This window comes from Manis pentadactyla, chromosome 1 (assembly GCF_030020395.1).
Source record: "Manis pentadactyla isolate mManPen7 chromosome 1, mManPen7.hap1, whole genome shotgun sequence".
Taxonomy (NCBI): Eukaryota; Metazoa; Chordata; class Mammalia; order Pholidota; family Manidae; genus Manis; species Manis pentadactyla.
This window is the reverse complement of record NC_080019.1, coordinates 232,374,842-232,402,616: the sequence shown is the minus strand read 5'-3', so window position 1 is coordinate 232,402,616 and position 27,775 is coordinate 232,374,842. Positions and strand designations below refer to the sequence as shown.

The 27,775-nt window shown below is 44.7% G+C and overlaps 1 protein-coding gene across 1 annotated transcript in view; it reads left to right on the top strand.

Moving 5' to 3' along the window:
- CACNA2D3 (calcium voltage-gated channel auxiliary subunit alpha2delta 3) overlaps positions 1-27,775 on the top strand; it is a 717,352-nt gene that overhangs the window by 268,121 nt on the left and 421,456 nt on the right. The window contains exon 5 of the mRNA XM_036878109.2: positions 26,049-26,211. Within this exon, the coding sequence (XP_036734004.2) occupies positions 26,049-26,211 (163 nt within the window). The remainder of the gene's footprint in view (positions 1-26,048; positions 26,212-27,775) is intronic.

The following is a 27,775-nucleotide window of genomic DNA, read 5'->3' as shown; positions in this document are numbered from 1 at the left end:
CTGCCTAACAAACTGCCACTAAGCTAGCAGCTTAAAATAATACCAACGTAGTATGTTACAATGCTGGTCTGAAATTTGGGTGGGCTTGGCTGGTTTTCTGGGTCTCTCAAGTCTGAAATCAAGGTGTTGACTGGCCTGGGTTCTTATCTAGAGGCTCTGAGAAGAAACCACTTTCCAGCTTGTTCAAGTTGCTGGGAGAATCCAGTTCTATGGGGTTGTAGGACTGTGGTGCCTCCTGTCTAGCTGGCTGTAGGCGAGGGGCTGCTAGGAGCTGCCTTCTGGCCTTTACATGTGGCCCCTCATCTTCAAAGTCTTCAAGGGCATGCTGACTCCTCCTGTGCTTCAAATCCATCTGACTTCCCTTTCTCTCAACAGCTGGAAAAACTCTCTGCTTCCAAAGCTCTCAGCTAAACGGGTTGGTTCCAAGTCTCATATTTTAAGGTCAACTGGCTTGAGATGTCAGTACATCTGCAGAGTACACCCAAGGTTAATGTCTGATTGGATAATCAGGGAATGGGAATTGTGAATGGGGACATCTCTAGACTTATGACGGCCACAGTAAGTGTTGGGTAAACCTATCATTTGGTATTGAATCAAGGACATAACAGGAGAAAATTTTAAAATATCAAATTAATTGAGCTTTACCTCGGCTAACTTGAGGACTCCTGTAATTTGATATCAGTGTTCTCTGGTTATACTGGCTATTGTTGTGACTAAGAAAACCACACCCTAACAGAGAAACAAAAAATGAACCAGCCAGTAATTAGGCTGATGCTGTCTTTTTTATTTTGGGAAGGAAGATAAATTTGCTGATCTGAGCCAACTTTTTCCCTTCAATTGCTGGCACCGCACAGTTATATTACAAGTGTTATTCATATATAGTGTTTATTTCTTTTGAGGCCTGGGGCAAAAAAAAAAGTTATTTTATTTTAAAAGACAAATGGTTTTAAACATGTGGAAAAGCTTAAATGGGGAAGGTTAGTACATCGATATAAAATACTTGTAAAAAGTGACCCACCTCATTATAACATTGTGATTTTTGAACTATGTTGAGTTTTGTTAGTTGCCCAATACTAATTCTAAGTATAAATAGAAAAACGGGTGCCCGTCAAGACTTTGGGACAGTTGGTTGTAGGCAATCCAGTGTTGAAAGTTTTGCTTCATCATTTTGTGGTGTTATCTTTGGGTTGAGAAACAAGGATCATCTAAAAAGAAAAGTTCAGAGATTGCTGGTGGATTTTTGCCATGCTGTGGCTTGTAGCCTATTTGCTGGAAGCACCAGAAAGTTCTCAGCACTAAAAAGTCAACTTTAATTAAGTTTTAAGTGGAAAAGCAACTGATTTTCATTTGTTGTCCCACAGTGTGAGGTCCAGGGCAAGATTTTTCCCCTTATCAAATAAATAACAATTAAAGTCCTGGCTAGCCAAAGGGTACAGACCTCTGCCTCAGTTGATCTGTCTCCAAGAAAAGAAGTTCAAAGCAAAGCAACAAATGGCGTCTGAACGGGGGTCTAACCAATTGAAACTGGCAGGAGGCACGGAGCCTGTGGCTGCCCTTGACAGCCCACGTGGGATCCCTTCTGTCTGTGAACTGTAAACCTGGGAAGGGTCTTGGAAATATATCAGTGCTGCCTGAACCCACATGGGCTTGTGGAATGGGAGAAGGCAGAAGCGAAGGAGGCAGGGCTCAGTGGTTAAGGAGTAATAGTTAGAGAGCCAGCCCTGCTGGGCTTTCATCTTAGCTTGAAGGAGACTTGGGCACATGCTCTGAGACTTCAGGCAAGTTGCCTTATCTCCGAAACTTCGTGTCCTGGTCTGTGAAATAGAGATGATGGTAGTAATACTAATAAAACCTGGTATGGACAGAATATGTGTGTCCTTCCCCAGACTTCTATGCTGAAGCCTAATCCCCTGTGTGCTGGTATTTGGAGGTAGGCCCTTGGGTAAAGTCCTCAGAAATAGGGTTGGCGCCCTTGTAAAAGAGGCCCCAGAGGGCTTCCTCACCCCTTCTGCCCTGAAGTTACAGCTTTGTTACAGCAAAAAGATAGTCACCTAGCTAGGTGGGCTCTCACCAAATGCTGAATCATCTTGGTTTTCCCAGACTCTTGAACCATGAAAAATAAATTTCTGTTGTTTGTAAGCCATCCCATGTTATAAAAGGTATTTTGTTATAGCAGCCCAAATGGATTAAGACAAGACCCCATCTCTTTGGAAGGTGATAACAAGTGATGCATAAAATCATGTAGCAGAGCACCTGGCATGCAGGTCCTTAGCAAATATTGGAAAGCAGAAAAAAAGAAAAGACAGAGAGAAAGAGGGAAGGAGGGAGGGAGTGGGACGGAAAGGGAGAGAGAGAGAGATAAGAAGAAGAAAGGGAAATGGGAAAATGAGATTCGGGCACAGACAGAAGAAGAGGTAGCCCAGGTCCCCAGGACTCGGTGCACTTACATAATTAAGATTCGAATTGAATTGTTTCGCTGCTTGAGTGAGGCCGAGTTCCAGGATGGACACTGTCTACTGCATACGTGCCTTTGAGACGCCGAGTCTCTCTGTCCTTGGGTTGAAGCTCTAAGGGACTGGCCAGTGTAGCCCACAGGGTGTCTCTGTAAGCCAGTGGTGATAGTGGGGCCCAGGAACTATTTTATAACCACTGGTCTTCTTGTTTGCAAATTTACTCTACATGAAGTTGTTGGCATCAGACTTTTCTCTCTGACTCTGGGCACAGGCTCTGACACTGAACTCGAAGAAAAACATTTCCTTGAATGGCACAGCAAGTCGGGCATGAGTCGGGCTCGGGCTAGAGATGGTCCCCATGGGGGCCGAGACCAAGGGGTTAGTGCGTGCCCCCCACCAGTGCCGAGCTTCGCCCCTGCGCTCCCTGTGCCACACCTGCCCCCTTTGGAAGGTGCAAAGGAAAGAAAACAAGCAGAGTCCTGATTTAATCCGGGGCTTTAAATGTGCAAGGTTTACCAGTGATTCTGCCTTTTGGAGAACAAAATAATTGAATCACCTCCCTCAGCAAAATTGCAAATGGCGTGAAAAGTCTCTTTCCAGCAAAGGGAAACACAGGAATAAAGGGCTTTTTGGCTTTGTTTTGCTTTGAGACTTGGTCCTGAGACCCTTTCACTTAGAACCAACGAAGAACTCTCCGTGTGGGAAAGTGAGCCGCCAGGCTTGGGAGGCCTGTTGGTCTCCCCGGGCTCTGTTGGGGCTCATGGGGGAGCTGCTGAGGCCCCAGCCTACGAAGATCAGCTCTCAACTCTACCTCTGACTGTCAGCAGGTCCACCCTGCTTTGAGAGTTAAACCAAAATAAAAGAGGGCTTTTTAGTTTGTAACTAAACACTCTGCCTGGATTGGAAGGCAGCCTCACAGATGTTTTAAGTGCCAGTGACTCCTCTTCTTTTTACTGTTGAAGATGTAAGTCAGAGGTAGAGGCGAACCCGAGCCACTCTCTGCAGCCTGGCTGTAAAGAAGCCCTAGACAGGAGGCATTTCAGGGGCTGGATGTCGCCATCAGAGGGGCACAGGGGGAGGCTGGAGACTGTTGGTGAAGGTCAGAGGACCAGCCAGAGTCTAACTCCCATCGGTTGCTCTGGCGGTATTTGTTGCTCAGCAGATATCATGAGGGCAAATTGGGCTTCTAGGAGGGACCCTGATGCTCATGGGGTACTGGCTCGTGCATATAGCGATATGTACCCGGCATAGAGTGCCTCACCCTATGAGGAGAGAACTGCCCTCGATCTTTTGAGATGAGGAAACTGAGACATAAAATGGATTAGCAGCTTGACCAAGGTCATCACATTAAGACCCAGAATGTGGCAGAGCCGGGACTTGAAGCCAGGCACCCCAGGTCGGGGGCCTGTGTGGTTCCCTGCCTGCCGGCCTGTCTCCCGTGAGGCTTCAGGCCACCCTTTCCCCACCCGAGCCCCTTCCCTTACTGCCTTTTCTCCCCCGAGCACAGCTCCACCACCCACTCACTCACGCAGACCAGAGACCTGAGGATCGGCCCCCACGCGCCGCCTTCCGGCCCCTCCTGGATGTCACCAAACGCTGTCAAGCTGCCTGGACCCCCCTCCCTCCACTGACCGTTTTTCCCTGCACCCAGGCCACTTCTTGGTTTCTGTCGTCATTGCCTCTTGTGGGTCTCTGCCTCAGTCTCCTTGCTTGACCTGCAGTCTCTCCTCCAGTCTAATGGCCACATGGTCGATTTCTCGACTTCACACCTGACCCCGTCTCAGGTGAGAGCTGCCCAGTGGCTCCGCCACCCCGAGGCGCAGAGCCGCCCTCCCTGCAGTGTGCCCTGGAGCATGGCCATCACTCGGTGGCTGGTGCTCAGGAGCGCCCAGGTGGGACTCCGCAGGGAGGGATGCGGAACCAACCGTGAGTTACTCCTTTGCACCGAAACCTCAGGAAGAGTCTCGAGTCAGTACTAATCTTCAGCAACTTTCGGATTCTTGACTATCTCCATTTTTAACCAAGAGAGGGCAAGAGGCTGTAGTGAGCTAGGATTTAATACCGCTGCTTGTTTTCATTGTCTTTTTGTGTTTTCTTTCTATATTTTAAGGCTTCTCATACAAATTCTTCTAGTTTCTGTAGTAATATAAAGTTACCTTTTAAAAGGGGAATATTTAATTTTTCAAATAACAGCATAATAAAAATTAATTAACTAACAGAAGAAGCAAAAACTGATCATGGCACAAGAAAGAGTAGAGTTTGGGAAGCCCTAACTATAGAACTTTCTGGAACCTGCTCCCTGCCTTTGTTGCCAGCCTCAACTCTCGCATATTTCCCCCATTTTGGATCGTTTCTTGAAAATGATGGCCTCTGAGCTGTGAAGTGGCTGCCACCTTTCTCTGTCTTCTTTCTTGGGAGGGGAGGAAAGAATTCTATTAGTCCATGTATCCTGCAGCCACAGAACCATCACTGACAGACATTATTTTACTAGATATGTTCATTAAAAGAAGAAATTCTTGAGCCATGTTTTTAAATGTGGGATCAAATACTTTAAAGCAAATGACCGAGTGATGTAGTTTACGATGTTATTGTGGCGGACGCCCTAGGGTGCTCATGGGCAGCTGTTGGCCAGGGTACTCTACTTACTCATTCCACCGAACATCACATCTTCAGAAGCTGGAAATCCAACTCTGCTCAGCAGGCTATCTTATCTTTTTTAGGGTTGATTCTATAAAAACCCAGGGAAATTTCCTTTCCCCTCAATCACTGCTCAGAATATGAGAATCATGGGAAACTTCTCATATCCAAACCTCACGTACCTGCCCAGGCTCATGCAGGTCTGGCCCGTAACAGGGCTTACATGTCCTCCTAACCCCCCACGTCCCACTGCAGGCCCTCACCCACTGCGCTGAGACCACTCACCCTGCAAATGCTTCTCATTGATTTCTCATCATGCCTCTTCTGGGGGTTTTGAAGATAAAATTCTTTTGCTGAGATTGTTGTTCGGTACTGAGCCTGCATCCCACTGAGCCTGCATCCCACAATCAAAAAGGTTTCTGCTCCTTGGATTTCCCTGCATTGAGTGTTCCCGTCTGATTTTACTGCCTTGGGCCACCACCAGCCTCTTTTCAGTTCCTGGGTAGTAGTCAGTACACGTTTCAGTTGCTGAAATGGGGGTCTTATAATAAGAAAAATCATAAAAGCAGGTTTGTAAACAAGTTGTAGAATTAAATGTGCATGCAAATTTTAAGCTTCACCATGGAACTTTCAGGAGGTTAACAATTACGGCTGGTCACTGTGCGCTGCCAGCTGATTTCCAAGGATACGTTAATTTCTTCTCCATTTGGGGCACTTTGGGTGGAAAACATGGACTCGTGCTTCAGTATACCAGCGTGATAGATGGTGTTAAATGCGTAAAAAGCCTGGGAATAGACTCCACAATCTGCAGTGTATGGAAGCCGGGAGGGAACCCCTCGGGTCCTTTGGTGGAGATGCTTTGTTGACAGATGGGGAGACAGAGGCTCAGAAAGTGGAAAAACAACCCGGAGCAGAAAATCTAAGCCTTCTGACTCAGGCCTGACATCGTTCTTCTCTGGGATGACCACAGAGTCCCCGGGTCCTGGGACACTTGCTGATCCTGTGTGTGGCTTCGCCCCCGTCAGGGAGAACCAGCAAGATCTGGAGGCGCTTTCCCGATGGCTTCCCGGAGTCCAGGTTCCCTGCAGACAGACAGCGCTTCTGCTCCTGCTTCCAGGAAGAGGAATGTCGAGGTCAAACATGAAAGCATGGCCCCTGGCTAGGCTGCCCTCGGTAGTGAAACAGGAAGGACATCTGATGAGATGCTGCACATGGGTTTTGTCTTCCAAAGCTTTGGGACAATCACCAGCTGTCCCCAGACCTCCACTCCCCTCTGGTGTTTCATTTACTCAGCCAAAGTGAGGCCGTGTTTTCGGTGCGTTCCCAGGATGCCTGCAGGATTCGGGAAACCTCAAGCAGATGGGTAAGCCGTGTGATCCCCACTACCACCCTCTGGAAAACCTATGGAATCTGGGGTGGCTTCTCAGTGACCTGGCTTCTGTGGCTTCTCTGGGAGAGATCAAAGACTTCAGAACAGCCCAAGCATGTGAGACGATCGGAACTGTGCTCAGTTCTGCCACAGCTATTTGTTCTCGAAAGCCCAGCCTTTACTTTTCCAAAAATTCTACCCGGTGTTCGTTCTGCAGAGCGGTTGGAAAGCTAATAGACAATTCTCATTTTATTTCACCCCCAGCAACAGGCAACTCCGTTGCTAGATGAGTTTATGTGAATCCCATTTGCCTGGACCTTATGGAGTGAATAAATTTGAATTAATGTGTAGCTCTCTGAGGAGAGGGAAGTTACACTTTGAGGGGGGGGAAGCAATGTCTGTTCGTTCATATAAATGGATCTTTATGGGTACAGAGTATGCAGACCACGCTACCATATCAGCTCTATTAGTTTATACAAAGTTTTCATTAAGTGATGCTAAAATATACACATGGGGATTTTTTAAATGATTTTTTTCCCTTTGAACAGCCAGACATTTATGATTCTTTGGGTCACAGTGGCAGATAAATTCATTTTCCCTTTTAAAGCCAAACACTTGGGGTAAAACAAGGATCAATAAGTATGTAAGCTGCAACTCCAGGTCCCCACAAACTACACCTGCTGTGTTTAGTGACTCTCTGATACTGTTTCTTCCCATGATAATTAGAGCAGAATTGAGATGTCGTCGAAGAAACTCATACTCCGGACTTCGTTGTCATTTGTTGTTGGGGTGGGGAAGTGGGGAGCATTGGGCTTCTTTATAAGATGAAATTTTTATTATTATATTTGTATTTCTAAATGACTGCGGATGGCACTGTGTTGGGTAAACTCATGAATGTTAATATGCTATAGCTTCCGCTGACATAACGCTTAGTTACCCTGTCCTTTATTACACTCCTGCAGGCGTTGATGGTTCAACAATTGGAGCTTTTAAACTAATGGAAGGCTTTCAACCAAACAGAATGCCTTCATTACTAGTGAGCAGGGAGTGCTGAATGTGAATTGAGGTGGCTTAAACTAATCAAAGGAAACATTTTTATGAAAGGCTAATACCCATAATTTATACGGTTTATTTTCAGTTTTGTTTGATTTAAATAAATTAGGCTAGGGATTTATATTATTTCTCTTCTTTTCACGTGGAGCCCCGTGCGCCACCGCCTTAGGCAGTATAACAAACCTGAGCTCTCGGGGGATGAACACACAGACATTTATTTCCTGCTTACGTGAATGCCACTGTGGGTCCAGGAGCTGTCCAGGGCCTGTCTCTTCCAAAGGGACTCAGGGGCCAGGCCCCTTCCACCCAGTAGCTCCTGGAATTGTTACGTGGGGTAGAGAGTGAGGGGTGCTCAGAGCCTGTTCTCAGATATGTTAGGTAGAAAGGGACCATATCTCATTTGCTGGCCACCCATTGACCAAACTAGTCACATGTGCCGCACCAGCAACAGGGATGCTGAAAATGAAGGAGGCTACGGGGTGACTCAGAACTACCATTTCGAACCACCTGGCACATCACAGGTGCCTAGCGAACATCAGTGGAGAGAACAAATGCATGAATCATGAACCCCATTAACTGGCTTGGCGGTTGGAAAACACTACTGCTGCTTTACAGTGAGAGAGGGCAGGCTGAAGATTGCGGGAGGGAGATGAACCTTACTGGGGTTTTTGGGAATAGTTGTGTCACCAGCAGCTATAAAAGCACATTGCTGGTTTAGGCCGAGAGATCTCCGCTATGCCACTTGATTTTTTTTTTCAAGGTCCTGACATATAGAGGCTGAAAAATTCAATTTTCTGATCCTAAAGGTCTCTAAAGCAAATAGCATCTTGCAGTTTATTAGGCGGAAGTGTTTCAGAGCCTTGTCGGGTCATGGTGGAAACGGACCTGTTAAAGTCACCCAGAAGGTTAACACCACTGACAACAAGAAATTGAAGTTGTTTCCTCTTGCCACAGAGCAGTTGCCAATCTGTGTTGTCAGCACAGAAGAGTTTATCCAGTTTCTCCAGAGCATTATCTCAAATGAGGTGTCAGGACCCAAAATGATTTACCATCTTGTATTATTTTTTATTTTGATGTTTAATATTTTTATCCCATTGTTATTTATTGTCCTAGGAAGTTAAAACAATAACACAAAAATCAATAGGGAAGGCTGAGAGAGAAAAAGATCACAGCCTCACCGTATTCCCCTTTTTCCTGAGTAGTTCTTGCAGAATCCTTAAGGAGCATGCTGGTAATAAAAACTGTGCAATTTCTAGTTTCTGTTTTCTTGACTTGGCGATGTCTTGTTTCCACAACTCATCGTAACTCAGAGAGTAAGTCGATTCACTCACACATGTTCAGAACACTCACTAAATACAAGACAATGTGTGATGAAGGTACGTTGTAATAGATGGCTGCTTTTCCACTGATATCTTTTTGAGCTGTGATCCTGGAAAAGTAGCCCAGGGCAACCAAAAATGGAGTAGGTGTCAGAGCTGGTCGCCTCAGGTTAGTGTAGATGCTGCCACCTCCGAGCTGTGCGACCTTCAGACTATTACTGAATCATGCTGAGCTGCAGTTTCCTCATGGGGTAAGATGGGTGTAGGAGAGTTCAAATAAGGCCTTAAGAGGTTCTAAGCAAGGAACTAGTTCAGGATCTGGACACATAACCTTCTGTGTAGCTCCAAATAACAGTGGAATTTTGTGAAATGACACAGAACTTACAGTGTGTTGAAAATGAAATAATGTTTTTCTAGATTTTGCAAAATTCTAGATATTCTAGATACCTCTAAAAAAGCTGTGTTTTCTCCCCATTCTATACTCTAGCCTGTCCTTCTCCAGGCTGTCTCCACCCCAAGTATGTAGTCAGCCAGCCTTTGGGAAATCCAGCACATTAGGCATGCTAGTGGTATCTAAACTTATTGAGTTAGATTTCTTTTCCTTTATCAGAGAAACAGTTCTGTGTTTTAGATGCTAGGTAGTGATGGGAAAGACAGTATAATCCATCACCTGGTGACCAGAGATGAATGTCCCCTCTTTTTGTGGTGTGAATGCCATGGTCTTGGGTATCTGTTCCCCTAATTCATGTCCTGTGAGAAATGCAGAAGTAAATCACCAGAGCAGCTGGACCACTGTGATATTAAGTGCTAGAACATTCTAAATGACAGTAATAATCACAGTAATGAGCCCACAGTTCTGTGTCTATCTTTTAATTGCTTCTTAACTCTTGTAAGTGAGAGTGGCAAAATTATTATGCTGTAGAAACTAGGGGGTGATTTATTTTTTACTTAAATTGGGTTTTGTGAAGAAATGTTTTTTGATCCATTGTGAATTGTGGTAGCCCCTTTGAAGAGCACTTTGGCAGATTATTTTAAATATATTTTAAATCTAATATGCAGCCGCACAAATAGCAAGTCCAGGATGTTGTCATGCACAAAGTATTTTGCCCAAAAAGCCAGTTGCCCCCGTTGAATCTTGATATGTCACATTTTGCTACTCAGTTATGGGTTCAAGTTTCATAGGCAAATTTTTTTCCTTGCACCAAATCTAGCTTTGGACACTAAAGGAGCTTGTTATAGGATGGTTAGTTTTATAAGCTGGTTTCTGATTTGGACCTAGAGACCACGTGTTCAGAGTCAATTTATAGTTGTTGAATGTGAGCCTGGTAACAATTGTTTCTTCGTATAATCAGGAGAGCATAGCATAGTAGATACCCTCTGAGGTCCCTGCCAGGCTAACAATAACCACACCTATTTGACCCTCCGTTCCTGATGGTGGGCCCCAAGAAACGTGTCTATACCACTTGACCCCATCTCCCTCCCCTCCCACCGCCATCCCAGTTACTGGACCATCGGTGTGGTCTTCTGACACACGGTGAACCAATTAGATTCTCTCTCCTAGGATTTGGGAATTGGATCAAAAATGTCCCTTTATCCTGGGCTAAACTCTAAAGAGAGAGTGGTAAATGTGGACTATGGGCATTTCTCATAAGGCTCTGTGAACCAGCGGGCCCAGAAAGCCAGTCTACATGTAGGGAGGCTGTTGATGCAGACACTTGCAAGGGCCAGAAGCAGCCACAGAACTTGGCCAGGTGCCCATTGACTTTCTCCACCCTGGTTCCAGGCCTTTCCCAAGATCTGGCTGCACTTAGTCCTTTGAATTCTGTCAGGCACTTCTGAATCTTTAGATCAAACTTTATCACACACCAAAAATAACACGAGTAGATGTTTTTGTCCCTTGTCTACGTGTGAAGAAAACAGGTCCAGGGAAACCAACCTCATTGTAAGTAAGCACCGACGGTAGTGTTTCTGAACTCCTGGTCGGGGCTCCAGCAGCCCAAGTCAAATTAGAACTAAAAACAAAAGGGAGATATTTGGACTAACTTAGCTGAGCTTTCCAAGGCGTGACTGGGCCTTTAAGCATGGCTGGAGTCAAGGATTGAACCAGAAGCATTTGATCAAACTTTAGTCTTCCTGGCCAGCTCTCGGCTCTGTTTGTTTCCATGTGGCTTTGTTCCCAGGAGAGTGACCTCTGTGTGGGGCAGGATGACCACTTCCAGCCCAAAGCTGCAGCACTGTAACCGGTGGCCCGCAATAGAAGGCGTGAGACCCTCTGTCCCCCAGCATTCATAGCATTGCCTGGAAAAGGACTCTGACTGGCTAGCCTGGGTCACACGCTGGGGCATGGCCGACAGGCCCGCTTAGATCCACACCTCGTGTATCAGGGAATCGAGGTTCCTGTTATTTAAACAAGGGAGGGGAGATGCTAAGCATATCGCAGCAGGCCTAGTCACCACATGTGATGATGCTCCCTACCTGAGCAGGAGTGACAGGTGCTGCCCATGTGTGGGACAGACTCCCATAGGCAGCTCTTCTCCAGCTGTCAGTCGCCTCTCCTCCCTCCCACCCGGGAAGTCAGTCTAACCACAGATGATCAGGTATGAGCTAATGACTCAGGTGACCTTAAATCTACTCTAATCAGAAAAGGCAGTCCTTTGCAAATGCAAACATTTCCACTGTTAGTAGTAACAAGTGTGACACGTCTTACAATTGCTTGGGGCACAAATCGTGGGGTGTAAACTCCTGCTCTTGGATGGATGCTATGAGAATAATCATATCAACCCTTTTTGGGCACAAGCCTACCTACTGAAAGCACATTTGAGAGCCTCCCAATTGCCAGGTACCGTTGTAGGCGCTGAGGTTCCAGCTGCGAACAAGACAGAAAAGGCCCTGTCTTCACATGGGTCTCAAGTTGCTAGTGGGATGAGATGGACATAAACCTATGAACAAATGAAGAGAACTTCAGATACTGAATGTAATAAATAGAGTAAAAGAGGGCAGGGGGCCTGTTGTTTGTCCAGTACAGGAGCCACTAGCCACACGTGGCTATTCCAAAATTAAGTTAAAATTTATTAAAGTGAAATGAAAGTAAAAAGTCAGTGTGACTGAAGAGTCACACCAGTGACCCTCCACAGGCTCAATAACCACAAGGGGCTGGTGGCAGATTTAGAGCAAATGCGCAGGTTCAGCACAGACACAGAACTTGTCCTCTGCACCCGACGTTCTGTTGCACTGGGCTTGACAGTGACTGGAAAGCTCAGCTGGGGTACTTGGGGAAGGCCTGGCTGGGAAGCTGGCACTTTTGCCCAGACCTAAAGCCACCCATGCAAAGGTCTCAGAGAACATTCCTAGCAGAGCAAATAGCACAAAGACCCCAAGACAGAAGTGAACCTGGCCTGTTGGAAGGTCAAGGGGATTAGCGTGTCTGATTGAGTTGGAGAGGCTGGAAAGATTTGGATCAAGTATGACCTTGGGTTTTATGCGATGCCAGTGGGAAGCCATTGCTTAAGGAACATAGTGAAATAGGTTTATTTACTTTCTGAAGCATCGTTCTGGCTGCTGGTGGGAAGGCGGGCAAGGTTACATGCAGCATACTGGAGTCCTTAGAAATCATCCAGTGAGTGAAAACACTGGTGGGAGGCCCAGCCAGGCTGGGGTATCCATTACTCTGACACCCCCTTGCTAGGGTTATTGGGCCCCGGTGGACTGCACAGAGGGGTGTGCAGATGCCTCAAGGTCTATCATGGTGTTAGACGGAGTGGTCAGTCAGGTGAGCCCCAGAAGAGACTGGGCCCTCAGACCTTGTGTGGGTCCCCCAACAGTCTCTCTAGGCCAGATCTTGGCTCCCAGTGGGCAGTCCTCAGCCCCTTGGAGCTCCTGCAGGGAATTACTGTGGCACGCATCCACCTGTCCATATTCTTTGTTAGTCTTTACTGAGCACCTGTTGTGTGCCAGGCATTGTATTAGGTGCTGGAACTCCAGTGGCACAAGAAGAAATAGCTGTGTTCCCTGTAAACAAACCTGTATCTCACACTGAAGCATGGAGGCTGTCTCCACCAAATACACTGAGGTAAGGGTGTGGTGACCCTGGCAATAAGTGCTAGACATGAGGCCCCCATGGGTTTGGCACCCACAGGCTGTCCCCAGGCAGGGAGGTCAGAGGCGGCAGCCCTGACTGGCATAATTGAGCTGGATTTACAGAAGAATGAGGATTATGCAACTGGCCAGTGGAGAAAGTTCCAGACAGAGGAAATGGCGTGGGCAGAGGCCTCATGGAACAGGTGGGGAACTAACAGGGGCCAGTGAGCTGGGAGAAGGAGCAGAGCTGAGGTGGTGCTGAGCTGTGGGTGCTAAGCTGTGGGTGCTGAAGCCCTCCCCTCTGCGAGCGGCTAATGGCGGGGTACTCACCTAGTCTTTTCACAGGGGCCCCCCACCTGCCCTTTAGCCCCTCTGCGGTAGTTAGAAAGAACCACACAAAGTTACCAATATGCAGCCATCTTTGACGTATGGAAAAAGCAGTTTATACAGTTCAACCTAGCATAGTGAGTCAGGCACTGAACTGAGTAGGTTTTTTTCTTTTACCCTGTATCTGTTTGTTTATTCCTCACAGTGACTCCATGATAATGTGGGTGGTTGTGATCCCATCATCCACGCGCAGTAGCTGAGAGACGGTGGCGGAGCCACAGAGCCGGCTGGGTTTGAGCCTGGCATGGCGGAGTCAAACCCTCCACTCAGGGCCCTGAGAAGTCCGTGCCAAGTGGCCAGCTGGACCAGCAGAAAGCTGCAGCCCAGGGCCCGCCTAAGTAGCTGTTAAGCAGGCTGTTTGTGCTCGGAGCTGAGCATCCTCAGAGGCCAGACATCCCAGACGGCTGGGACAGGGGTATTCATTACTGTTGTTTTAAAAGAACTGGCATGTTTGGGGAATTATAAATGAGCTAATGTAATGTTAACACCTAGAAATATTCTGGAACAGATCATTAAAAAATCAATTGTCACGCATGAGGGGGAGGTGAGATTATTGAGTCATAAGATGACAGTACTGGGCCTCCACGGAGGGGTGCGTTTGAGTACTGACGCGTGCCCCAAAGAGTCTGCGTGCACCCGGAGTTTAGTGTTGGCTTGGCTCATTTGGAACTAATCGTCCTACTAATTTTTATTTTTCAGCCTGTGTTATAAAAATCTGACTATCATCCTAGAGCTTGCAGGGAAGGGGAAAGAAATAAGGAAAAGAGGAGAGAACTAAGACATACCAAGAGCCTACTCTGGGCACCATGCCCTCTGCTTTTCTACATTCTATGCTGTTCAGCCCCCAGAAAGACCCAAAAGGGAGCTGTTGCTATTCCATCGTCATAGGAAGAAACTGAGTCAGAGATGTTAGAGGGCCCTTAGGCAGCAAGCACCCTCTCAACCCCAGGGATTGGGCTCCCAACCCCACCCTCCCTGTGGCTATACCCGCTCATTTCTTGCTTTATGAATGGAACCCAGGGTGAAATCCAGGCACCAGAGGGGGAATCAGGAGCCCCGCCCACATCCCTCCCCTGGCTGCGAACTGACTGCTGGGCAGGGAGAGGTGGGCTCTTGCAGCTGGGGGTGACGCATGGAAATGTGTGCCTACATGGTGCAGATGAGGAGGGTGGTGTCCATTCACCCATCCCACCACTTGACCCGGGACCTCCAGGCACTGTGCCTGGGGCCGGGGTGTGCAGGTGAGAAAGTCTGGGTATCTACCGAAATTCAGGGATGCAGGGTGCCTACCTGCCCACCCTTAAGGGGCTTAGCACAGAAAGAAAACCTCTGAGATCTCCAGGGTAGCAGATACCATTAGCAAAGGGTCAAAGAATCCACTGATTTCCTGTATGGGGAAAAGGGACCCAAGGAGGCAGCATTCCGGGAGGAGAAAGGTGGAGGCGGGGCAGCGAGCCCTGGGCCCTGCAGGTGGGCTTGAGATCCTCGCTGCCGCTGTCCTCCATGCGTTCTTACCAATGCTGGGTGCAGTGGGAGGAGCCTGACATACGCCCGTGAAGGTCAAAGTTGCTTCCCTTTACAGGTGAGAAAATGTGGTGCACGATGGTCAGGGAGAGAAGGCTGCGTGATGGCTGGGCTGCCAGGACTGGGTTCCGTGGGAATTGGGGCCAGTATTAGGGCCAGGCGGGCAGTGTGCACAAGGACAAGGGCCCACACGGACTGCAGGCACCCGGCAAGCCTTCCTGGGAGGCCTTTCAGCCTCAGGACGTGAGGAGCGCACTCGTCAGGGCTTAGTGCTTGCGAGTAACAGAAACCCGCTCCCACTAGCTTGGGCTGGCGGCAGGGCTTGTGGTACGGGCTGGGGCAGCGACTGCCTCGGGCCACCCGGGCTCTGCGGCTGCCTGCCCGGAAGGGTCAACGAGTGGAAATGAGTTTGTCCAAACTGTAGCAAGAGGGCAGTGAGGCGGGAGTGGCTGAGGGAGCTGGGCAGTGGAGGGGCCCCGTGGGCAAGGTGGGCAGCAGCTGGACGCAGAGCTCTGCAAAGCCTGGGGGAGGGTTTTTTCCAAGGGTGGCAAGAATCCACCGGAAGGTGACACAATCCACGTCATGGCTCTAAACGCCTACTCTGCTGCCTGGATGGATGGCAGGAGATGAGGGCTGTCACCCCTTTCTGTTGAGAGGGGACAGTTAGCGTTATGTGTCAACACAGCTAGGCCATGATGCCCAGCACTTTGCTGGGTCAAACACCATTTTCAATGTGGCCGGAAGGTATTTTTCAGAGGTGATTAATATTTACAGCCGGTAGACTGTGAGGAAAGCAGATCCCCCTCCATAATGGGGGCTGCCTTGTCCAATCAGCAGGAGGCCTTAGAGCCAAGACACGTTCCCTGAGGAAGAAGCAACTCTGCCTCAAGATTGCAACATGAAAACCCAGCCGTAGTTTCCAGTCTGCGGGGCCTGCCCTGTGGAATTTGGATTCAAGACTACAATGCCAACTCTCAACCTGGGCTTCCGGCCTGCCAGCTCCCATGCAGCTTTCAGACTTGCCAGTCCCTAAATTCCAATATGTCCCTTCCTTTAATAAACCTCTCTCCCTATGTTGGTTCTGTTTCTCTGGAGAACTGTGATCAGTCCACTCCCTTACAGAGCCGCTGTTGGCTTTGCTGACCACGGATTGTGGATCCAACCGTTGGGCTGCATTTTCAAGCTGGAGTTGCCCTCTGGGTCCGGGGCCGGGAGGTGAGGAGAGGAGCGCAGGGACCATCCTAGGGAGTCTGCAATAGGTTGGCTTGATGCACACACACCCAGGATGCAGTTAGAGAACTTTACAGGCAGGATTCAATTAAAGCCAAAATGTGCTGTGCAGATACTTCTCACCCGTGAAGCAGGGCCTCTGGGGGGACCTGGAGATCCGTTACGCAGCTTACCCGCGGGAAAGAGAAGCAGAAGTCACCCTGAGAAGCAGTGTGTCTCCTCCTGGGCTGCATGGCGAAATGACTGCCGGGAGGCTGACAAAGTGCTGCCTGAGGACTCGATCTCACTGTTCTGAGGGTTGGCTGGGGCATCTGGACATTGCCGAGCTCTCCGCTGGAGCCGGGGAGCACTGCCTTGGAAACCTTCATTCAGACGGCGGTGCCTCTCACCTGGAGACAGTGAAGAGGGAACCAAGTCAGGTGTAGGCAACTGTGGCTTGCGGGCCATTTCCTGCCAGCTGCCTATTTTTGTAAACAAAGTTTTATTGGAACACAGCCACGCCCATTTGCTTATGTATTCCATTCGGCTGCTTTTGCTAAAACAACAGAATCAAATGTTGGGACAGAGATAGTCTGTCTTGCAAAACCTAAAATATTTACTCTCTGGCTCTTTACAGAAACAGTTCCCCAGCCCCTAAACCAGGGAGGGATAGGTTTTCCAGGGTGTAGGTGGTGGGGGTGTGGCTGGGCCACCACTGTGGGGAGCGCATTCCCTCCAGTTGAGATACTGCCTCCGAAGCCTCCACACGTATAGGCAGTCACCACCAGAGACACCCAAACTGAGGCCTCTTCGCCATCAGGTGACACTTCCGGATGAACCGCACGTCTCTGGCGAGTCAACGAGCCAGCAGGACTGAGCTGGTGGGTTCTGCAGTTGGCAGAGGGAGGCATCAGTGGATTTTCCCTGACCTGAAATGGACACTCTGTGACAGTGGCACTGAAGGAGCGGGACTTCCTCTGCAGGGGGGCCCGGGCCGGCCTCGGGGACGCTGCGGGGTCACGGAGCTGTCCCAGAGCTCCTGCCCTCGGCTCTGCACCTCCGGTGATTAGCACAGTTCCGGCTGCTTCTGGAGTCACCTTGACCCCATTACTCTGGACGCACTCTTCTGTCTGAATTCGTGACAGAAACCATGCAGCACTGTGACCTTGGCCTCCTAGAGCTGCCCTTTGCCCAGGCCAGAGGAGACTCTGCTCTCGGCACCATCTTCCTAACCTGCTGAGAATGTCCCTTGGCCCCACGTGGTCCAGGAAACAGCTCTGTGGGATGCAGCTCCCCTGGGAGACCTGGTGACCACAGGGATTCCGACACTGGCCTCCCTCTGTTCTCCAAACTTTATTCACTATGGCACACATTGAACAAATTATTCCTTAAGCGCATCCATGGGCTGGCTTTCTGTCATGCAGAGCATGCTCTGGAAATGCTGTTTCAGGACTCTGCAGAGAAGAGCCGTACCCACGGGGCACAAAGCAGGCCCCTGGGATGCCCAGGGGGAGTAGGTCACTTTGGTTTCTCGTCACTTTAATTACAACTTTTGCAGCTGGTTTCATAATGTGTGTTTGTTAGTCTAACAGTTGGCAGGTAGTACACATGAGTTATAAATAAATATATAGGACAATGATACTAAAAACAACTTCTTTAAAACAGACTTTATTTATTTTTTTTTTTGAGAGGGCATCTCTCATATTTATTGATCAAATGGTTGTTAACAACAATAAAATTTTGTATAGGGGACTCAATGCACAATCATTCATCAACCCCAAGCCTAATTCTCAACAGTCTCCAATCTTCTGAAGCATAACGAACAAGTTCTTACATAGTGAATAAGTTCTTACATGGTGAACCGTGCAAGGGCAGTCATCACAGAAACTTTCGGTTTTGATTACACATCATGAACTATAAACAATCAAAACCAGACTTTATTTTTAATAGCAGTTTTAGGTTTACAACAAAACTGAGGGGAAGGTGCAGAGATTTCCCATAAGCTCCTCGCACACATAGCCTCTTCCCCTTTATCAACATCACCACCAGAACAGCACGCTTTTCTTAACAAGGCTGAACCTATATTGACACATAATCACCTGAAGTCCATAGTTTGCCTTAGGGCTCAGGCTCCATGTTTTACATTCTGTAGGTTCGTGCAAATGTGTAATGATGTGTATCCATCACTATAATATCATGCAGACTATTTCCACTGTCCTGGAGAACCTCTGGGCTCTGCCTATTTTGCCCTCTCTCCCCCACATCCTTGGCTACCACTGGTCTTTTCATTGTGTCCACAGTTTTGCCTTTCCCAGAATGTCTTATGGTTGGAATCACGGTCTGTCACCTTTACAGACTGGCTTCCTTTACTTTATAATATGTTCTTAGGTTTCTCCCTGTCCTTGTGTGGCTTTATTCCATTTTAGCTGAAAAATATGCCCTTCTCTGGATGTACCAGTGTTTATCCATTCACTGAAGGACATCTTGGTTGCCCCAATGTTTTGGCAGTTATGAGTAAAGCTGCTGTAAACATCTGTGTGCAGGTGTAGTGTGGGCACAAGTTTTCAACTCTTTTGGATAAATGCTAATTAGCATGATTGCTGGATCATATGATAAGAGTATAGTTAGTTTTATACGATGCCACCAAACTGTCTTCCCAAGTGGCTGTAACATTTTGCATTCCCACCGGCAATGAAGGGGAGTCCCTATTGCTCCACTTCCTCACTGACATTTGGTTGTGTTATAGATTTTGGCCATTTCAGTAGCTGTTTAGTGGTATCTTATTGTTATTCTACTTTGCATTTCCCTGGTGACCTATGATGTGGAGCATCTTTTCACACGCCTCCTTCCCATCTGTATATCTTCTTTCATGAGTTATCTGTTAAAATCTTTAGCACATTTTTAAATCAAATTGTTAGTTTTCATATCATTTGAGTTTTAAGAGTTCTTTGTGTATTTTGGATAACAGTCCTTTATCACATATATTTTGTTTCCTCCTGGTCTGTGGCTGTCTCATTGTCCTGACAGTGTCTTTCACACAGCAGAAGTTTTTAATTTTAATGACGCCCAGTTATCAATTGCTTCTTTCATGGATCGTGTCTTTGGTGCTGTATCTAAAAAGGCATTATCATTCCCATAGTCACACCTAGCTTTTCTCCTATGGTGTCTTCTAGCAGCTTTATAGTTTTCCATTTTATATTTAGGTCTGTGGTGCATTTTGAATTAATTTTTGTGAAGGGTGTAAAGTCTGTGTATTATGTTCTTTTTTTTTTTTTTCCATGTGGCTGTTCAGTTGTTCCAGCACCATTTGTTGAAGAGACTGTCTTTTCTTCTTTGTCAAAGATGACTTGACTGTATTTATGGGGGCCTCTTTCCGGGTTGTCTCTTTTATTCCATTGATCTGTTTGTCTATTCCTTTGCCAATACCACACTGCCCTGCTGACTGTAGCTTTATAAGGAGTCTTGAAGTCAGGGAGTGCAGTCCCCCAACTTTGTTCTTCTCCTTGAATATTGTGCTCAGAAACTTTTTAGTGAAAGAACTGCCTGATTCCCTCCAGCCGGAAGTTCTTTTACTTTTGTCTCTTGAAAACATCATAACCACCTGCTGCAGGGGTTGGCAAGTTGCAGCGCTCAGACCAAATCTTTTTTTGTAATTTTTTAGATTTTTGGTACATAAACTTTGACTAGAACACATCCAGGCCCATTCCTTCCTTTGTGTATTGTCTGTGGCCGCTGTCATGCTATAACAGCAGAGTGGAGAAGTTGTGATAAAGACTCTGGCCCACACAACCAGCAGCATTTACTACTGGCCTCTCTATTACCCTTGCTCTACTGACTCGCTTTCGGACACTTACTCATTGGGCCACTGAATTCTGAGCCCGTGTTGTGCCAGGTCCTGGCACTCAGCGCCCCCACCATTCTGTCCTTGGTATTTAATGTGCCACAGTTTGTCCACTAGTGTCCTTTGTACTTCATCACACACAGTAGGTTATCAGATATATCAGAAAAGAATTTATTTACTCTGACCTCATGGGTGACAGGGATTCAGAAATACTGAGGTGATTGGACTGTATATCTTTTCCTAGATCATATGGACAAAGCCACTAAGCCTTATACTTACAGCAGTAAATTCCAAGGACTGAGAAATCATTCTCTTTGTTTGCACTGAGTCAGCCTTTTCAAAATCAATACGGAATGGACAGGTGGATTGGGGAGGAGAAACAACACATAGCCGTCTGTGGTAAATGATGAGAGTCATTGAGCGAAATCTTGCTTATGTTTTCATCCTTCCTAATTTGCATTCCAGGCTGCGTGGATTATTCAATTTAATGGTAGCTTTGAAGCTGCCTCCAGAGAGCCTGTGTGTGGACCATGAGCACCCTGGCCCTTACCAGGCAGGCTGAAGTGGTTTTTGTAATTTACTGTCCAGTTATAGTGAGACAATCATGTTGAAGTCTTGGGTCTCCAACGGTGTTGGTAACACTCTGGGAAGTACTGGGGGAGGAATCTCAGCTGCCTTGTTGTTTGGAGGGCAGATCCCTTCTGCAGCAGGAGCCCCCCCTGCTGGACGGGCAGCGCCGGGGCAGTCCAGGTGTTTCTGCCTGGTAAGCCATGCCCTTGGTTGATGTTTCTGCAGATAGGTATGATTTCCTGTTTTGGGGTGTCCTATCACCATAGATTGTGCTTTAAAAGATGGCTGTGGGTGGAGTTTTTAAATTGTTTTATGTCTGTAAAGTTTTAGAATTAATAAGTTAAAAAATTGAGCCTTTTGTGACTTTAACTCAAGTGCAGATCTCTACATAGTAAAATAAGGAGTTCTTTAGCATACAATTCAGCCGCTACTAACAAGTGAACACATGGAGCAACCTGCACCCATCAAGGTGCAGAACGTTGCCAGCACCCCAGGATGTGCCCTGGTGTCTCTTTCCTTGGAGCCCCATCTCCCCTCCAGGAAGCAACCCCTGACTGCTTTCACTTTTGAATAATAACTTTGTTCTAGGACTTCATATAAACGGGGTCACACATATGCACTCTTCTCTTTCTGGCTTCTTATATTCCAAGTGTTTGTGAAATTCATCCATAATTTGAGTGCATAAGCAACTTCCTCCTGGGTAGTATTCCTCCGTCTGAATGTATCACAGGTTTGTTTATCCTTTCGTCTGTTGATGGACACGTGGGTTGTTTCCAGGGCTGTTGTGAGTGGGGCTTCCACATTCACACCAATGTTTGTGTGGCTCCATGTTTGCATTTCTCTTGGATAAATACCTAGGAGTGGGCTTGTTGGGTCATAGGGCAGATCATGTGTTTAATTTATAGGAAACTGCAGAATGGTTTTCCAAAGTGTTTGTAACATTTTATATTTCCATGAGCAACATACAGCATTTCTGGTTACTCCGCATTCTTGCTAACATTCAGTATTTTCAGGAATTTTTATGTCAGCTTTTCTGGTAGGTGTAAAATGGCATCTGGTTGGAGTTTTATTTTGCCCTTCCCTGATGGCTAATGATGTTGAACACTGGTTTTCATATTGGCCATTCACATACCTTTCTTTGTAAGGTGTCTGTTCAAATATTTTGTCTATATTTTCCCGGTTGTTTTAAGTTGACTTATAGAAGTGCTTTACGTAATCTGGGGGTAGGTCATTTGTCAGATGTGGATTACGAACACTTTTTTCCCTCAGTAATGGCTTTCATATTTGTTTTAATGGTAGTGAATTTGATGGTCAGAAGTTTTCAATTCTCATAAAATCCAAATGACCAGTTTTTAAAATTTTAAGTGCTTTCTGTGTCCTAAAAAATCATTGCCTACCTGAAGTCTACAAAGGTAGTCATTATTTTTTTTCTTTTTGTTTTTTAAAAAAGCATTATAGATTTAGCTTTTACATTTAAGCCTATCATCCGTCTTGAATTAACATGTGTGTGTTGAATTAGAGGTTGAAGATTTTGTTTTCATATGTTTATTTGTTCCAGCACAGTTTGTTGAAAATGCTTTCCCCACTGAACTATCGAGGCACCTGTATCGAAAATCAGTTGACTGTGTATGTGCAGCTTTATTTCTGGACTTTGTGTTCCACTGATCTGTTTGTCTATTCTAATGCCAATACCACACTGTTTTGATTAATTAAGTTTATAGTAAGACTTAAAACCAGGAAATGTGAGTCCTGGGACTTTCTTCTCCCTTTTCAAAATTGCTTTTAATATTCTAGATCCCTTTCATTTCTATATAAAATTTAAAATTAACTTTCCAATTCCTCAAAAAAGCTTTTTGAGATTTTCATTGGGATTTCATTGAATTTTTATATAAACTTGGGAAGAATTAACATCTTAGTGTTGAGTTTTCTAATCCTTAAGCAAGGTATCTCCCTCCATTTGTTTAAGCTTTCTTTACTTTGTCACAGAAATATTTTGTAGTTTTCAGTATACAGGTATTGCATGTAATTTTTAAGATGTTTACATGAATATTTCATGCTATTGTAAATGTTATTGTTCTTTTCAATTTCTGATTGTTCTTTGTTAGTATATTGAAATACAATTGATCTTTGTATATTGATCTTGTATCCTGTCACCTTGATAAACTTAGTAGTCACAGTAGATGATGTAGATTCCTTAGGGTTTTCTGCATAGACCATCATGTTGTCTGCAAATAAAGACAGTTTTTTCCTTTCCAATGTCTATGGGATTGATTGGATTGTTTGATTTGTGTTACCACATTTGCCAGGACCACCAGTACAATACTGAACAGAAATGGCAAAACATCCTTACCTTGTTCCTGATCTTAGAAAAAGTGTAAGCTATAGTTTTTTGAAGATGTTCTTTATCAGGTTGAGGGCATTTTATCCTATTCCAAATTTCCTCAAGAGTTTTTATGATCAACAAAATTTGAATTCTTTCAAATTATTTTTCTGGTCGTATTTGGTCGTATGTTTTTTTAATTCTGTTAATGTGGTGAGCTATGTTGATTAATTCTGCAAATATTAAACCAACCTTGAATTCCTGGAGTAAATATAATTTGGTCATGATGTACTATCTTTTTAATTATAGGCAGGTTTGAATCAATATTTTGGTAAGATTTTTATATCTAGGCTAATGAAAGATATTGGTGTATAATTTTTTCTTAAACGTACCTGTTTGGTTTTGGTGTCAGGGTAATGCTGCCCTCATTAAATAAGTCAGGATGTATTCTCTCTGATTTTCTGAAAGACTTTATATAAGATAGCTTGTACTTTTTCCTTATATATTTGATAAAGTTCATCATTTGAGGCATCTGACCCTGGAGCTGTTTGTTTTAGCATGTGTTATTTAGGAATATGTTGCTTAATTTCCATATATTTTAGTATTTGTCCAACTCTATTTCTGTTTTTGAGTTCTAGTTTAATTCCAGTAGAAGAGCAGACATGGTATGATTCCTATTGTTTTCAATTTGTTAAGGTGTGTTTTATGGCCCAGAATATGATATGTATCAGTGATTGTTCTATGTGAGCTTGAGAAGAATGCACAGGCTTCTGCTGTTGGATGAAATATCCTATGCTAATTAGATCTAATTCATAAGGCTGTTCAGATCAATTATGTCCTTGCCAGTTTTCTGCCTGCTGGAAATATCAATTACTGATAGAGGTGTATTGAAGTATTAAATATAATAGTGAATTAATTTATTTCTCTATGTAGTTCTATCAGTTTTTACCTCACCTTTTAACACTGTGCTAGGTGCATCCATGTTCAGGATTGTTGTGTCTTCTTGGAGAATTGGCCCTTTTATTAGTGTGTAATGCCCATCTTCTTTTCCTGATAGTTTTCTTTGCTCTGAAGTTGACTTTCTTTGAAATTAATATAGCTACTTTGTTTTTCTTTTGATTAATGTTAGCATGGTATATCTTTATCTCTTTACTTTTAATCTGTCCTTTATATTTAAAGTGGATTTCTTGCAGACAACACGTAGTTTGCTTTTGTTTTTCATTCTGACACTGTGTCTTTTAAATAATATATTTAGACCATTCACATTTAAAATTATTAGTGATATAGATGAATATGTGCCATATTTGTAACTGTTTTCTATTCATTAATCTTTTCATTCCTTCCTTTGCTTCTTTTTTTTTTTATGTCTTATACTTTTCTTCTGCCTTCTCTGGTTTTAACTGAGCGTATGACTTAATTTTTTCTCATTTCTTAGTGTAAAAATTATATTTTCTTTTAACATTATTTGAGAGGTTGCCTTATAGTTTGAAATATACATTTTCAACTAATTCAGTTCCACTTTCACATAACACTGCACCATGTTGTGAGTGGTAAAGGCACCTTTAACAGAGCATTCCCAGTCCCCCCCCTTATAACACCACTGCTATAATTTCACTTATCCATAAACTATAATCACCCAATAATTTGTTGCTATTATTGTTTTGAACAAACTGTTATCTTGTTAGGTAAGTTACGAATAAGAAAAATGAATTATTTTTCTTCACTTATTCCTACTCTTAACACTCTTCTTTATGTAGTTTCTGACTGATATCATTTTCCTTCTCTTAAAGAACTTTTAACATATTTCATAAGGCCTGCTTGTTACAAATTCCTTACATTTTTGTTTGTCTGTAAAGGTCTTTTTTACTCCTTCACTTTTGAAGGATAGTTTTGCTGGCTATAGAATTCTAGGTTGGTGGGATTTTTTTGGATATTTTAAGTATTTCACTCTACTCTTTTTGCTTGCATGGTTTCTAAAGAGAATTAATCCATCCTTTTTCCTCTATAGTAAGGTTCTTTCTTTTTTTCTCTCTCCAACTTCTTTCAAGATTTTCTCTTTGTCTTTGATTTTTTTGCCATTTAAAATGTGATATGCCTAGGTGTAGATTTTTTTATATTCATATGCTTGGTGTTCTGTGAGCTTCTTGGATCTGTGGCTTGGAGTTTGTCATTAATTTTGGAATATTCTCAGTCATTATTACTTTAAATATTTCTACTGTTCCTTTTTCTCTCTCCTTCTGGTGTTCCTATTACACATTTGCTATACTTTTTCAAATTGTCCCACTTGAATATTAAATGTTCTTGAATATTCTTTTCCTTTTTTTTTTTTATCTTTGCTTTTCAGTTTGGGAAGTTTCTATTGACGCATCTTCAGGTTTACTGATTTTTTTCCTCAGCTGTGTTTAGACTGCCTGTGTTTGAATTCTGGCTCTGCTTTTCAGCTGTGTAATCTTTGACCAGGTGCATAAATACTTTATACCTCAGTTTCCTCATTTGTGAGGTGGGAATACTCAGAAAACCTATTTCATAGAGTTGTTAGGAGAATTGCACGAGTTAACAGATGAAAAGCACTTAGAATGATTTCTGGCACAAAGTAAGCATTCGGTGTATGTTAGATGATGATGATGATGACAGCAATGGTAATGAAATAGCCGTGCGCAAATGTGCCAGCACCCTCTATCTGAGGGCATTTGCGGGTGCTGTCCCCTCTTCCTGGGATGCTTCTCTCCAGATGCCCACACAACTCACCTCCTCCTGCCTTCAGTCTCTGTATGTCATCCTAGCATTGAGACCTTTCCTGCACACTACATATAAAAACTCAGCCTGTCTCCTGCTGCCATCCCCCTGCCCTGTTTTATTATTTTTCCATAGCACGTATGACTATCTGACATAATATATATTGCTATTTTTGGTTAACTTCCAGTCTCCTTCAACTTAAATGTAGAGTGCATAAGGGCAGCATCTGTCTTCCAAATTTAAAGAATTGCAATGTTTTTAGGGCAGTTTTCTCTATATTCTCATAAGGAACTCTGTGTAGCTCCTTATATTTATGTTGTCCAAGAAAATTTAATGATGTAGGGAAATATGTATTGCTATCACACCTATGTAAAAGCAGGTGATAGGAAAGACTTAAAGAGATTATGTGACCACAGTAGGGTCCACACGTGTAGGGACTGCCTGCAGTTATGTGACCAGAGCAGGGTACATGCGTGCAGGGACTGCCTGCAACCTGTGGCCATGTCTGTCTGAGTTCACAACCACCAGTAATGGTTTTTACTTTCTTTTTCAGTATGAATATTTCAATGCTGTGCTGATAAATGAAAGGGACAAAGATGGGAATTTTTTGGAGCTGGGGAAGGAATTCATCTTAGCCCCAAATGACCATTTCAATAATTTGCCTGTGAACATCAGTCTGAGTGACGTCCAGGTGCCCACAAACATGTACAACAAAGGTAAGACTCGCTGCTGATGCTTCTTGGAGAGGGTGGAGAGTGAAGGGTTGGGCTGGCTGGTTTGGTGACTGTGCTTTTTTTTTTTAAAAAATCACAATTCCAAGCTGGGTGTGTCAGCACCAGCTGTCCAGGTGAGTTGCTGTGTGCACGTTCATCCTGGAAACGCTGGGCATGCGGTTTCCCCAGCTGATGTTCCGAGCTGTCTAACACCTAGTCAGGGGCTGGCACACTTTTCTGCACGGGCCAGATCGTAAATATCTTAGGCACTGTGGACCCTGCAGCCTCTGTTGCAGCTCCTCAGCGTGGCTGTTCTGGCGCAAAAATAGCTGTAGACAGTATGTAAATCAGCAGGTATGGCTGTGTTCCAGTGAAAGTTTTTATCTGCAAGAGCAGATGGTGGGTTTGACCTGCAGGCTGTAGTTTCCTGACCCTTGATGTGGCCCCTCTTTCCTTGTCCTGTGTGCCTTACAATCATATTTAAGGGCCTGGGGACTCCTGGGGTTGTTAGAATCGGTTGTCTTTTCTTAGAGTATCAGCTGTGTGCACCTTGCTGGGGCTGTTTTCAGGCTGGTTAACGTTTTGAGGAACTGACACAAGTTTTCCAAAATGACAGCACCATTTTCCATTCAACCATTGCTGGGTGTCTTAAAGGAGAATAGCTTTTTTCCATCAATGAATTTATGTAGGATGAGGCTTACAGCCTTTTTAAAGGGCAGTGTAAGGATTTTATAAATGCAGAAGGGGAGAGCTGTTAACAGGATCAAGTCCTCAACCATCTTCACAACAGAGAGCATAAACTTACTCATTTAAAGTTGACATTTGTTCTCTGGCTGTTTCATCCTGTACAGACAGTACAATTTAAAATGAAAGAACTGGGGCTATATGACAGCTTACCTTGCCCAAAGTTTTCAAGGTTAAATAGTACTTAAATGATACAGTCTTTAAACTTGAGTTTTCACCTGGTATTAGATAAAATCTCCCTTTACACCTTCCACAATTTTCTGCTTCTCTGGGCTATGAGTCAAAAGTTGGTAGTTTGCAGATGTCTGGCATGTAGACCTATTTTGATAAGCTAAATGTTGTTGTTTTCATTGAAATTGAATGAATTGAGGCAGGATATACATAGTAAATTCTACTCTGTTGTCTTAATTCCAGCTCCTTCAAAATCTTTGATATCTTTACCTGACTTCTGGAGGTATTTCAGTTTGTGACCAATTTTCTGGGCTTTAACTCAAATAGGATATTACCCTGTTGCAGATGACATAATTTCCTGAAACCACCTTTCTCTATATGACAAACTGAATTAAATTCCTAGGAAAATGACTAAACACAGAGAGCTAAAAATGTAGCTGAGTAAGTAGAGAAGATAGTATTAGGTTATTACTAGTTTACTGAGCTCTATTCCTCTTTGTAATGCCTCACCTCCCTCCATCTGCCCATCTGCCAGCAGTGTAAAGTCCAGGCTTATCCAGTGAAAATATCCAGGATAAAACCTGTTAATTATGGATGGGACAGTTATGGATAGGTTGTTTATTTTTCTCTTCATTTCCTAAAGAAAGATCGA